Source organism: Sardina pilchardus, chromosome 15 (genome assembly GCF_963854185.1).
Source record: "Sardina pilchardus chromosome 15, fSarPil1.1, whole genome shotgun sequence".
Classification (NCBI taxonomy): Eukaryota; Metazoa; Chordata; class Actinopteri; order Clupeiformes; family Clupeidae; genus Sardina; species Sardina pilchardus.
Window position 1 is genome coordinate 1,695,981 of NC_085008.1, and position 12,500 is coordinate 1,708,480.

At 45.1% G+C, this 12,500-nt stretch overlaps 2 protein-coding genes across 2 annotated transcripts in view; both read left to right on the forward strand.

Moving 5' to 3' along the window:
- LOC134102338 (5-hydroxytryptamine receptor 3A-like) overlaps nt 1–3,448 on the forward strand; it is a 6,366-nt gene extending 2,918 nt beyond the window's left edge. Inside the window, exons 5-8 of the mRNA XM_062556418.1 lie at nt 846–1,009; nt 1,740–1,950; nt 2,760–2,960; nt 3,149–3,448. Coding sequence (XP_062412402.1) covers nt 846–1,009; nt 1,740–1,950; nt 2,760–2,960; nt 3,149–3,426 — 854 coding nt within the window. The 3' untranslated portion in view covers nt 3,427–3,448. The remainder of the gene's footprint in view (nt 1–845; nt 1,010–1,739; nt 1,951–2,759; nt 2,961–3,148) is intronic.
- Nucleotides 3,449–4,849: 1,401 nt separating this feature from the next.
- Nucleotides 4,850–12,500, forward strand: part of LOC134102340 (5-hydroxytryptamine receptor 3A-like) — a 10,442-nt gene continuing 2,791 nt past the window's right edge. The window contains exons 1-7 of the mRNA XM_062556419.1: nt 4,850–4,901; nt 5,367–5,530; nt 6,461–6,505; nt 6,642–6,751; nt 7,734–7,903; nt 11,181–11,341; nt 12,159–12,369. Coding sequence (XP_062412403.1) covers nt 4,850–4,901; nt 5,367–5,530; nt 6,461–6,505; nt 6,642–6,751; nt 7,734–7,903; nt 11,181–11,341; nt 12,159–12,369 — 913 coding nt within the window. The remainder of the gene's footprint in view (nt 4,902–5,366; nt 5,531–6,460; nt 6,506–6,641; nt 6,752–7,733; nt 7,904–11,180; nt 11,342–12,158; nt 12,370–12,500) is intronic.

Genomic DNA, 12,500 nt, shown 5'->3' on the forward strand with positions numbered 1-12,500 from the left:
GAGGTCAGGACTCTGTGCAGGCCAATCAAGTTCATCTGCACCAAACTCGGTCATCCATGTCTTTGTGGACCTTGCTTTGTGCACTGGTGCAGAGTCTTGTTGGAACAGGAAGGAGCCATCCCCAAACTGTTCCCACAAAGGGAGCATGCAATTGTCTTAAATCTCTTGGTTAATGCTGGAGCATTCAGAGTTCTTTTTACTGGAACTAAGGGGGCCAAGCCCAGCTCGGGGATGGACCTTCCTTTTCCAACATGACTGCACCAGTGCACAAAGCACGGTCCATAAAGTTCATATGCGAGTCAAGGCAGGTGACCCAATACTTTTGTCAATAGTGTATATACAGTATATACAGTATATATACTACTGTACCAAGTATTTCTGTTATGTTGCTGATTAGATCATAAACGGCCACAGCAATGAAGAGGAATGACTGATTATTTTATTATTGTGTTACCTGTTCCAAATGTAAAGCACTTTGAGCTGCATTCTGTGTATGAAAGGTGCCATACAAATAAAGCTTATTATTATTATTATTATTACTATTATTAGTAGTATGATCTCTTCTTCACACCACATCAATCAGTTTGAGCAGTATCTCATTTGCCAAGAAATATTGTATATTTCTTTCCTGTGATTTAATTGATGGATTGTCAAATTTTCCAACTACTTCTTCCTCGTCAAGCAGCCATCAGAAGTACATTAGCAAGCATTACCGTAACTATTTGACCTTTGTTGATTATGTTTACGCCGTTTTAAACAATAATTTATATTTAGAGTACGCTTTGTTATAAAATGGTGTGTGCTTTGTTCTGATCTGGTGTGTGCTTGGTCTCGTCCCTGGGCAGCTGATACAGTCCACATGTACTTTGGAAAGTCGGTGGAGGAAATCCTGGAGCGCTCCAACGAGCTGATGCAGACCATGGGGGAGTGGGAGCTTCTGGGCATGACCTCTTACAAACACGACCTCGTCATCTACGACGGCACCAGCTGGGATGAGCTCACCTACTTTGTGGGTACTAGGCCTAGACTCACCAACAGGAGGGAATGCTATTAGAATGTACTGAAGCTGCTATTAGAATGTACTGAAACTGCTATTCGAATGTACTGAAGCTGCTATTAGAATGTACTGAAACTGCTATTAGAATGTACTGGAACTCAAAACTGCTATTCGGGCTCGGGCACACGCGTTGCATTCAAGGAATATTGCCGCCATGTTGTTAGCGCACTGAACGTAATAATCCATTCATTCGCATGCAGAAGACAAGAAGCAGAAAATGTTTAGTATTACCGATTCTTTTCCTCTTGCGATCGTGGGTTGCGCTGTTACACCCCACTACACAGCAACATACGACCAAGAAGGCAAAAACGAAGTAACAGGAACACACTAACAGGCGGGAGTAAATCCTTACTGGCCTAACAAAGCCCCTTAGCTGTTGTAAAAGCAGTGTAAACTATGGGCTCTCAGGCCTTATTGCTTCAAAGAAACGAAATCACCTTGTGTTCATAGTTTCCTCATGCTTGTGATATGAAATGCAGTGCTTACAGAGAGGGCCCGGATGAAGTATTCATTTCCTAACATACACATGAGCCATGATCTTTTAAAGATGGTAAATATGAATACTGACAGCAAATAGCTTGTCATGATAATCTGAGAAGAAAGAGGTGCAGATAAACTACAGTATGTTTTTGTCTATTAACTGACTTACACATGACTCATTTCTGACTGGATTTGATCTCAGATTACCCTCAGACGACGAGCCACCCTGTACGTGGTGAACCTGATCATCCCCAGCTGCTTCCTCATCACTCTGGACCTGTTCAGCTTCATCCTGCCCCCCCAGAGTGTGGACCGCTCAGCCTTCAAGATGACCCTCATTCTGGGCTACACCGTCTTCCTGCTCCTCATGAACGAGCTGCTGCCCGTCACTGGAAACACCATTCCACTCCTGAGTAATTACTGACAGAAAAGCACTTAAATGTGTTATGATATGTTACTACGTACATTAATTAACAACAATTTCCATAATCAATCACTGTAACAGCGGGATATTTGAGGATGTCACCTTAGGATTTCGAAAAAGTCAGACAGACATTGATTAACTGAGAAAATAATCAACATGTTGACTTTTAACATAATCATTAGTTGCAGCTCTAAGCATTAGCTGACATACAGCTAAATGGGCATTAACAACACCAAGGTCAATACAGTACAAGATCAAGGGCATTAACAACACCAAGGTCAATACAGTACAAGATCAAGGGCATTAACAATACCATGGTCAATACAGTATGATCAAGGGCATTAACATCACCAAGGTCAATACAGTACAAGACCAAGGGCATTAACAACACCAAGGTCAATACAGTACAAGATCAAGGGCATTAACAACACCAAGGTCAATACAGTACAAGATCAAGGGCATTAACAATACCAAGGTCAATACAGTACAAGATCAAGGGTATTAACAACACCAAGGTCAATACAGTACAAGATCAAGGGCATTAACAACACCAAGGTCAATACAGTACAAGATCAAGGGCATTAACAACACCAAGGTCATTACACGATCAAGGGCATTAACAATACCAAGGTAAATACAGTGCAAGGTCAAGGTCAGAGCAGTATTTCGCTCTGTGTTCTGTGTAGCAGAGCAGATCATTTTCTCCAAAATATTGTACTGACCATGGCATTGTTCTTCAATGCTAACTTCTGTCTAACGTTGATTAACGCTCTTACCCTAATCTGATTTTTCCCCCAGATGTGTTTTTCTCCATCTGCCTGGCTCTCATGGTGGCTAGTCTACTGGAGACCATCGTCATCACCAACATCCTGCACAACTCCAAGGATTTCCCACCAGTGCCACACTGGATCAGGGTCATCATCTTGGAGATCATGGCACGCCTCGTCTGTCTATACCGGAAGAAAACCGATGACGAAGTCATTATTCTACAAAATCAAGGTGTTCGTCTGAACTATTATGGAACTTTACTCTATGGTCTAGACATTGTACATCAAAGTGATTTGTGTCACCATGATATCTGGTGTTAATGCTTATTTTCCATATATGTTGTATAATGGACAGAAGTTTCAAAATGCCAAATAGCATAACCATAGTAACTCTACGATGCCATTGACGTATTTTCTCAGGCAGTGTGCTGGAGACTAAACCTGGTGCTGATGCAGTGGGCCAGTCCCCTGCTAAAGACACAGGCAGCGAGACAGCGAGCGAGCTGAGGGAACTGAGGAGACAAGTTCAGGACATACATGAGCACATGTCCAAGGGCTCTCAGCCGGACCGCAAGACGGAGGACTGGATCCAGATCGGCCTCGTTGTGGATCGATTCCTGTTCATCTCCTACGCCATCTTCATCATCGTCAGCTTCATCACCATCATCGTCATATGGGTCCACTGGGACAATGTTTAGTTGCCAGAGCTCTCTCAGTGTGTGGTCAACATGTAAACAACAAGCAGAACTGTACTGTATATTGATATGTCTATTAATATAATATTTTCTGTACTGGTATAAGCAATTTCTGTTACATGTATAAAATCAAATAAATATAATTATATATAAAAAAAACATGTAAACAACAAGTAAATTGTCTTGTTAAGTGAGATTATTCTAGCCATCATTGATTGTTGAATAATGTATACACTGGTGCTTTGACCTGCCACTGTAGAATGTGTTTTCTGAACTAAATAAATACTAATACCAATGGTTCTAGTGTATTAATACTAATGGTTCTAGTATTCCCAAACGGTTCCCAAACCTTTTTCCCTGCGTACAACTTTCTACATCCTGACTTGGCTCACGTACCCCTACCATCAGACATGTTACAGTAACACATTCTATTGACGTATTCCAAGCATCATGTTTAATAAGCCACCATTTTTCAATGAAAACATAGCCTACTATACAGTTTACAAATGACATCCATTCATTTCATGTTTCCATGTCGTTATGACCTGATTTGAAATTATTATTTTTTTTTATAAATGAATTGCAAAATATGTCTAACACCTCTCTGCCATAGCACTTTTCATCTCAAGTACCCCCTAGAAGCAGCTCGCGTACCACCGGTTGTACGCATACCACAGTTTGGGAATCCATGTTTTAGTATATTAATACTAATGCCTCTAGTACATTAAGTTAGATAAGTGTGTGATTGTTATATAGGCACATGTACTGCCCATGATGTTAATAATCATAAATTGATTAACAACAAAAATAAATGTTTCCAATTCATTTTGTAGTTCACATAAATATAAGTAGGATCCATACATATGAACTCATTCATGGATTAACACACCAGATAAGATGAAGAGTGTTCAAAATAAGCCACAATACAAATGCACAAACATGATTCCTGTTAACCAATTAAAGGTGTGACATTTTGAGAGAGATATTCAGAAAGGTGTAAATGGAAAAACAGTCTGTATGTTGCAGTGCTTGGATGTAGCTCGTCACTAAGGGGAAATTATCTTTATGCTTGAGTCGTTACTGCAGGTGTTAAAAAACATGTAGACTTGTATGCAACCAGCGGTTTCCTGAGGAGTTTAAGCAGGTTCACCTGAAGGAGACTGGTGTGTTAAACACGGACGCTGGAGGAGTTTAAGCAGGTTCACCTGAAGGAGACTGGTGTGTTGAACACGGACACTGGAGGAGTTTAAGCAGGTTCACCTGAAGGAGACTGGTGTGTTGAACACGGACACTGGAGGAGTTTAAGCAGGTTCACCTGAAGGAGACTGGTGTGTTGAACACGGACACTGGAGGCTTTCTCCGGGTTTTTCTGTGAAAGAGGAGCAAATGAGGTAAAGTGCAGATAAAGCAACGTTATTCTGGCAGGATGGGAACTTCCTGTGGGCGCCTGTTCACATCCTGTGTCTTTCTGCTGACAGGTAAGTCTATATCTGCATCGGTCACTTTGTGAGACAGCTCACATATGGAGTGTGTTGCACTCTTCTCTCAGAGAACTGACATGTCATTGCCACCAGACATTTTGATGAAGAGAAATGATGGCATTTCATGGTTCATTTTTCATATACAGTGTGTAAGCCTACAGTATGTATGAATACCCTCCTATTAATTTGTTATTCTATTCCTGTGACTTCAAATTTCTTGATTTTGAACCTGACGTATGCTTTAAATCAAAAGAACAGATCATTCAGTTATATAATTAATTGGTATTACAGTAATTTCCTGTGTATTAGCCTCATATTGTATAAGTCGCAGGACAGTGTTTTATGCCTCATGGTTGAATACGTTTTGCAAAATACACGTATAAGCCGGGAGAGTAATGGTCTGACTAATAGTAAACTAATAGCATGGGAAATACAATAGTTTACCTTTGTCCTCTTCCTCAGTGTGTCTGTGCCTCAGTGAACTGATCTGTCGTGAGGGTCACAGTGGACCAACTTACGAGTCGCTCCAAGATGTGTTCGACAAAAAACCCTTCAGACCAGCAGTTAACCTCAGCAACCCAACGATCGCCAACATCTCCTTCACTCTCTACGCTGTACTGGGTGTGGTGAGTGAGTGACTGCTGAGTGGACGTGCAGGGTGTTGTACCAGTACAGCATCTGTGACTAGACGTGTTGTACCAGTACAGCATCTGTGACTGTAGTGGACGACGTGTTGTACCAGTACAGCATCTGTGACTATAAAGGAGATGCAGGTTGTTGTACCAGTAGTGACTATAGCGGACATGTTGTACCAGTACAGCATCTGTGACTAGAGTGGACGTGTTGTACCAGTACAGCATCTGTGACTAGAGTGGACGTGTTGTACCAGTACAGCATCTGTGACTATAGTGGACGTGTTGTACCAGTACAGCATCTGTGACTATAAAGGAGATGCAGGTTGTTGTACCAGTAGTGACTATAGCGGACATGTTGTACCAGTACAGCATCTGTGACTAGAGTGGACGTGTTGTACCAGTACAGCATCTGTGACTATAGTGGACGTGTTGTACCAGTACAGCATCTGTGACTATAGTGGACATGCAGGGTGTTGTACCAGTACAGCATCTGTGACTAGACGTGTTGTACCAGTACAGCATCTGTGACTATAGTGGACGTGTTGTACCAGTACAGCATCTGTGACTATAGTGGACGTGTTGTACCAGTACAGCATCTGTGACTATAGTGGACGTGTTGTACCAGTACAGCATCTGTGACTATAGTGGAGATGCAGGGTGTTGTACCAGTACAGCATCTGTGACTATAGTGGACGTGCTGGCTGTTGTACCAGTACAGCATCTGTGACTATAGTGGACGTGCAGGCTGTTGTACCAGTACAGCATCTGTGACTATAGTGGACGTGTTGTACCAGTATTCATATTCATTATTCACTACGTGTGTGTGTGTACAGTATGTGTGTGTGGACATAAATACAGGACAGAGGTAAACATACTGCATAACCGTAACCTGTTGCCTTATCTGACCATATCTGACTACAGAATGAGAAAACACAGATCCTCACTACGTTCCTCTGGCTTAGACTAGTAAGTAGGAACTGCACCCAGTTTCAACCATACAAGCCATCACGGTTATGTATTGCGCAGAGTTCACACTCTTAACGTCTCTCTGTGTGTGTGTGTGTGTGTGTGTGTGTGTGTGTGTGTCCTTTTCTCCTTGTAGTATTGGTTCCATGAGTTCCTTATCTGGGATCCTCACACATGTGATGGCGTCACTAAGATCTCCCTACCGGTGAAGAATCTCTGGATGCCTGACATCATTATATATGAATTGTGAGCTTCTCTGAATCTCTTCTCACAGAGAGAGAATGAAAGTGCTTTACCTATGTTGTGTGTTTGTGTGTGCTTTACTTATGTTGTGTGTGTGTGCTTTACTTATGTTGTGTGTGTCAGCATGGACGATGACGTGTCCCAGGCCTGTCCGTACATGTGTGTGTTTGTGTGTGTGTGTTTTACTCATGTTGTGTGTGTGTGTGTGTGTGTGTGTGTGCTTTACTCATGTTGTGTGTGTGTGTGTGTGTGTGTGTCTGTATGTGTATCCTCTGTGTGTGTGTGTCAGCGTGGACAATGATGTGTCCCAGGCCTGTCCATACGTGTGTGTGTGTGTTTTTTCAGATTCAGATTCAGATTCAGAAAACTTTATTAATCCCCAAGGGGCAATTCAGTTTACAGCTAACCCATCCATTAAGGGGTTAAACCAGCATATGAAAGAAAATGTTAGTAGACTCTCAATGAAGGCTTGATAGAATGTGTGTAGAATTTGTTTACAGACACCAAAAGAGTTAAGCTTCCTCAATAAATATATTCTTTGGTTTGCTCGCTTAATTATGCTGTCTGTATTCTCACTGAATTTAAGTTGTGGGTCAAACACTGTACCTAAGTACTTATATGTTTGGACTATCTGAACATCCTTATTATGAATCACACTCGGTTTTGGATCCTCCCTGCACTTCCTAAAGTCTATGATGAGCTCTTTAGTTTTAGACACATTTAGGTCAAGGAAGCTGTCATCGCACCATGTAACAAACTCTGTGAGAGCTCTGCCATGGTCAGATTGACCAACCTGGAGAAGAGACAACAGGGCCGAGTCGTCTGAAAACTTCACCAAGAAGCTGTTCTCCCAAGATGACCTGCAGTTATCAGTGTATAGTATGAAAAAGTGTGTGTGTGTGTGTGTTTGTGTGTGTGTGTATGCTTTACTCATGTTGTGTATGTTTGTGTATCCTGTGTGTGTGTGTGTGTGTGTGTGTGTCAGTGTGGATGATGACGTGTCACAGGCGTGCCCGTACGTGTACGTGAACCACACGGGTCACATCCGCTACGACCGCATGCTGCGTCTGGTGAGCGCCTGCAACCTGGAGATCTTCAGCTTCCCCTTCGACATCCAGAACTGCACCTTCACCTTCGGATCCTACATGCACACAAGCAAGTACACACACACACACACACACACACACACACACACACACCTGGAGATCTTCAGCTTCCCCTTCGACATCCAGAACTGCACCTTCACCTTCGGCTCCTACATGCACACAAGCAAGTACACACACACACACACACACACACACACACACACACACACACACACACACACACACACACACACACACCTGGAGATCTTCAGCTTCCCCTTCGACATCCAGAACTGCACCTTCACCTTCGGATCCTACATGCACACAAGCAAGTACACACACACACACACACACACACACACACACACACACACACACACACACACACACACACACACACACACACACACACACACACACACCTGGAGATCTTCAGCTTCCCCTTCGACATCCAGAACTGCACCTTCACCTTCGGCTCCTACATGCACACAAGCAAGTACACACACACACACACACACACACACACACACACACACACACACACACACACACACACACACACACACCTGGAGATCTTCAGCTTCCCCTTCGACATCCAGAACTGCACCTTCACCTTCGGCTCCTACATGCACACAAGCAAGTACACACACACACACACACACACACACACACACACACACACACACACACACACACACACACACACACACACCTGGAGATCTTCAGCTTCCCCTTCGACATCCAGAACTGCACCTTCACCTTCGGCTCCTACATGCACACAAGCAAGTACACACACACACACACACACACACACACACACACACACACCTGGAGATCTTCAGTTTCCCCTTCGACATCCAGAACTGCACCTTCACCTTCGGCTCCTACATGCACACAAGCAAGTACACACACACACACACACACACACACACACACACACACACACACACACACACACACACACACACACACACCTGGAGATCTTCAGCTTCCCCTTCGACATCCAGAACTGCACCTTCACCTTCGGCTCCTACATGCACACAAGCAAGTACACACACACACACACACACACACACACACACACACACACCTGGAGATCTTCAGTTTCCCCTTCGACATCCAGAACTGCACCTTCACCTTCGGCTCCTACATGCACACAAGCAAGTACACACACACACACACACACACACACACACACACACACACACACACACACACACACACACACACACACACACACACCTGGAGATCTTCAGCTTCCCCTTCGACATCCAGAACTGCACCTTCACCTTCGGCTCCTACATGCACACAAGCAAGTACACACACACACACACACACACACACACACACACGCACGCACGCACACACACACACACACACACACACACACACACCTGGAGATCTTCAGCTTCCCCTTCGACATCCAGAACTGCACCTTCACCTTCGGCTCCTACATGCACACAAGCAAGTACACACACACACACACACACACACACACACACACGCACGCACGCGCACACACACACACACACACACACACACACACACCTGGAGATCTTCAGCTTCCCCTTCGACATCCAGAACTGCACCTTCACCTTCGGATCCTACATGCACACAAGCAAGTACACACACACACACACACACACACACACACACACACACACACACACACACACACACACACACACACACACCTGGAGATCTTCAGCTTCCCCTTCGACATCCAGAACTGCACCTTCACCTTCGGCTCCTACATGCACACAAGCAAGTACACACACACACACACACACACACACACACACACACACACACACACACCTGGAGATCTTCAGCTTCCCCTTCGACATCCAGAACTGCACCTTCACCTTCGGCTCCTACATGCACACAAGCAAGTACACACACACACACACACACACACACACACACACACACACACACACACACACACACACACACACACCTGGAGATCTTCAGCTTCCCCTTCGACATCCAGAACTGCACCTTCACCTTCGGCTCCTACATGCACACAAGCAAGTACACACACACACACACACACACACACACACACACACACACACACACACACACACACACACACACCTGGAGATCTTCAGCTTCCCCTTCGACATCCAGAACTGCACCTTCACCTTTGGATCCTACATGCACACAAGCAAGTACACACACACACACACACACACACACACACACACACACACACACCTGGAGATCTTCAGCTTCCCCTTCGACATCCAGAACTGCACCTTCACCTTTGGATCCTACATGCACACAAGCAAGTACACACACACACACACACACACACACACACACACACCTGGAGATCTTCAGCTTCCCCTTCGACATCCAGAACTGCACCTTCACCTTTGGATCCTACATGCACACAAGCAAGTACACACACACACACACACACACACACACACACACACCTGGAGATCTTCAGCTTCCCCTTCGACATCCAGAACTGCACCTTCACCTTTGGATCCTACATGCACACAAGCAAGTACACACACACACACACACACACACACACACACACACACACACCTGGAGATCTTCAGCTTCCCCTTCGACATCCAGAACTGTACCTTCACCTTCGGCTCCTACATGCACACAAGCAAGTACACACACACACACACACACACACACACACACACACACACACACACCTGGAGATCTTCAGCTTCCCCTTCGACATCCAGAACTGCACCTTCACCTTTGGATCCTACATGCACACAAGCAAGTACACACACACACACACACACACACACACACACACACCTGGAGATCTTCAGCTTCCCCTTCGACATCCAGAACTGCACCTTCACCTTCGGCTCCTACATGCACACAAGCAAGTACACATTACAGTCTCTACACACACTCACACTCACACTCACACACTCACACACACACACACACACACACACACACAAGGTAGGACCTGGGGAACATAGGGCTGATCCCCCTCGGCACCAGCACTAGCCTGGCAACCACACAAATCTGAGAATTGAAAAAAGGAGGAAGGAACGCTTCTCTGGGTCCATTTTTGTTTTCCGTTCAGTGTTAGGGTTAGGGTATCATTTGGGTTTTATCCGATACCAGTGCTAAATCGATACTTTTAAAATGGTGCCAGTGCTAGAACGGTGCTCTTCAAAAAGGGCCTAGGATGACTTATGAAAAAAACAGAAGAATTGAGGCCCTCCTGATTAGCATAAAAAGCTTTTAATGAAAAATGGCAACATGCCAAGGATTGGTGTGGTCTTAGCCAAGCTAGTCCAATAGAACCTAGAGCTCGAGTGAGTCCCCTCACTTCCCGTTTCCTCCTGGTCTAGTTAAGGACGTGCGGGTGAGCCCGGCGCTGTCCTTCGCGGAGATGTCGGGGAACTCCAAGCAGTATCTGGAGGCCAGCGGGGAGTGGGAGCTGGTGGTCATCCTGGGAGAGTCCAGCATCCTGAAGTTTGGGATCGACGAGTGGGACATCATCACATTCTGGGTAAGAAAAGATAAAGAAAGACACTAATAGGCTATTGCTCTGTCGCTAGTTTGGAGTTTAACACGTTTTTAAACTCCAACTCCCAACTCCAACTCCAGTTTAAAACCGTGTTAAACTTCCCTCGAAATAATTATGTTTGAATTGTCTACTGTACATCAACATGTTTATTTGATAGACTTCAAACCCAACTGTAAGTTCATGCCTATGCCCATATATGGTTGATGGGAGGGCCTTGGTCGTATCAGCCCTTGGCTGTACCAGTTCATCCACTTGAATATTAGCAACACGCCGTCAATGTAGGCTTCCATGTGGATGGGCATAGGCTACTGTCCCTGTGTCCATGTGGACGCTGGATGGGCATAGGCTACTGTAAATGTGTGCATGTGGATGGGCATAGGCTACTGTAAATGTGTCCATGTGGATGGGCATAGGCTACCGTAAATGTGTCTGTATGTACAGTGCAAAGGCTACTGTAAATGTGTATGTATGTACAGTGCATAGGCTACTGTAAATGTGTATGTATGTACAGTGCATAGGCTACTGTAAATGTGTCTGTATGTACAGTGCAAAGGCTACTGTAAATGTGTGTGTGTGTGTGTGTGTACAGTGCATAGGCTACTGTAAATGTGTGTGTGTGTGTGTACAGTGCATAGGCTACTGTAAGTGTGTCTGTATGTACAGTGCATAGGCTACTGTAAATGTGTGTGTGTGTGTGTACAGTGCATAGGCTACTGTAAGTGTGTCTGTATGTACAGTGCTAGCAGAACGTTTCTTATGGCTGCACACACTGCGTGCCCTTGCGCCCCCTGTCCTGTAGGTGGTGATAAAGAGGCGGCCCATGCTATACGTGGTCAACCTGCTGATCCCCAGCTCCTTCCTGATGATCATCGACATCCTGTCCTTCTACCTGCCGCCGCACAGCGTGGACCGCGCCTCCTTCAAGATGACGCTCATTCTGGGCTACACCGTCTTCCTGCTCATCATGAACGACCTGCTGCCCAGCACCGCCAACGGCACCCCCATCATAGGTCAGAGGTCACCACACACCAGCCAATCAGCTCACACCAGGGACCCCCATCATAGGTCAGAGGTCACCACACACCAGCCAATCAGCTCACACCAGGGACCCCCATCATAGGTCAGAGGTCACCACACACCA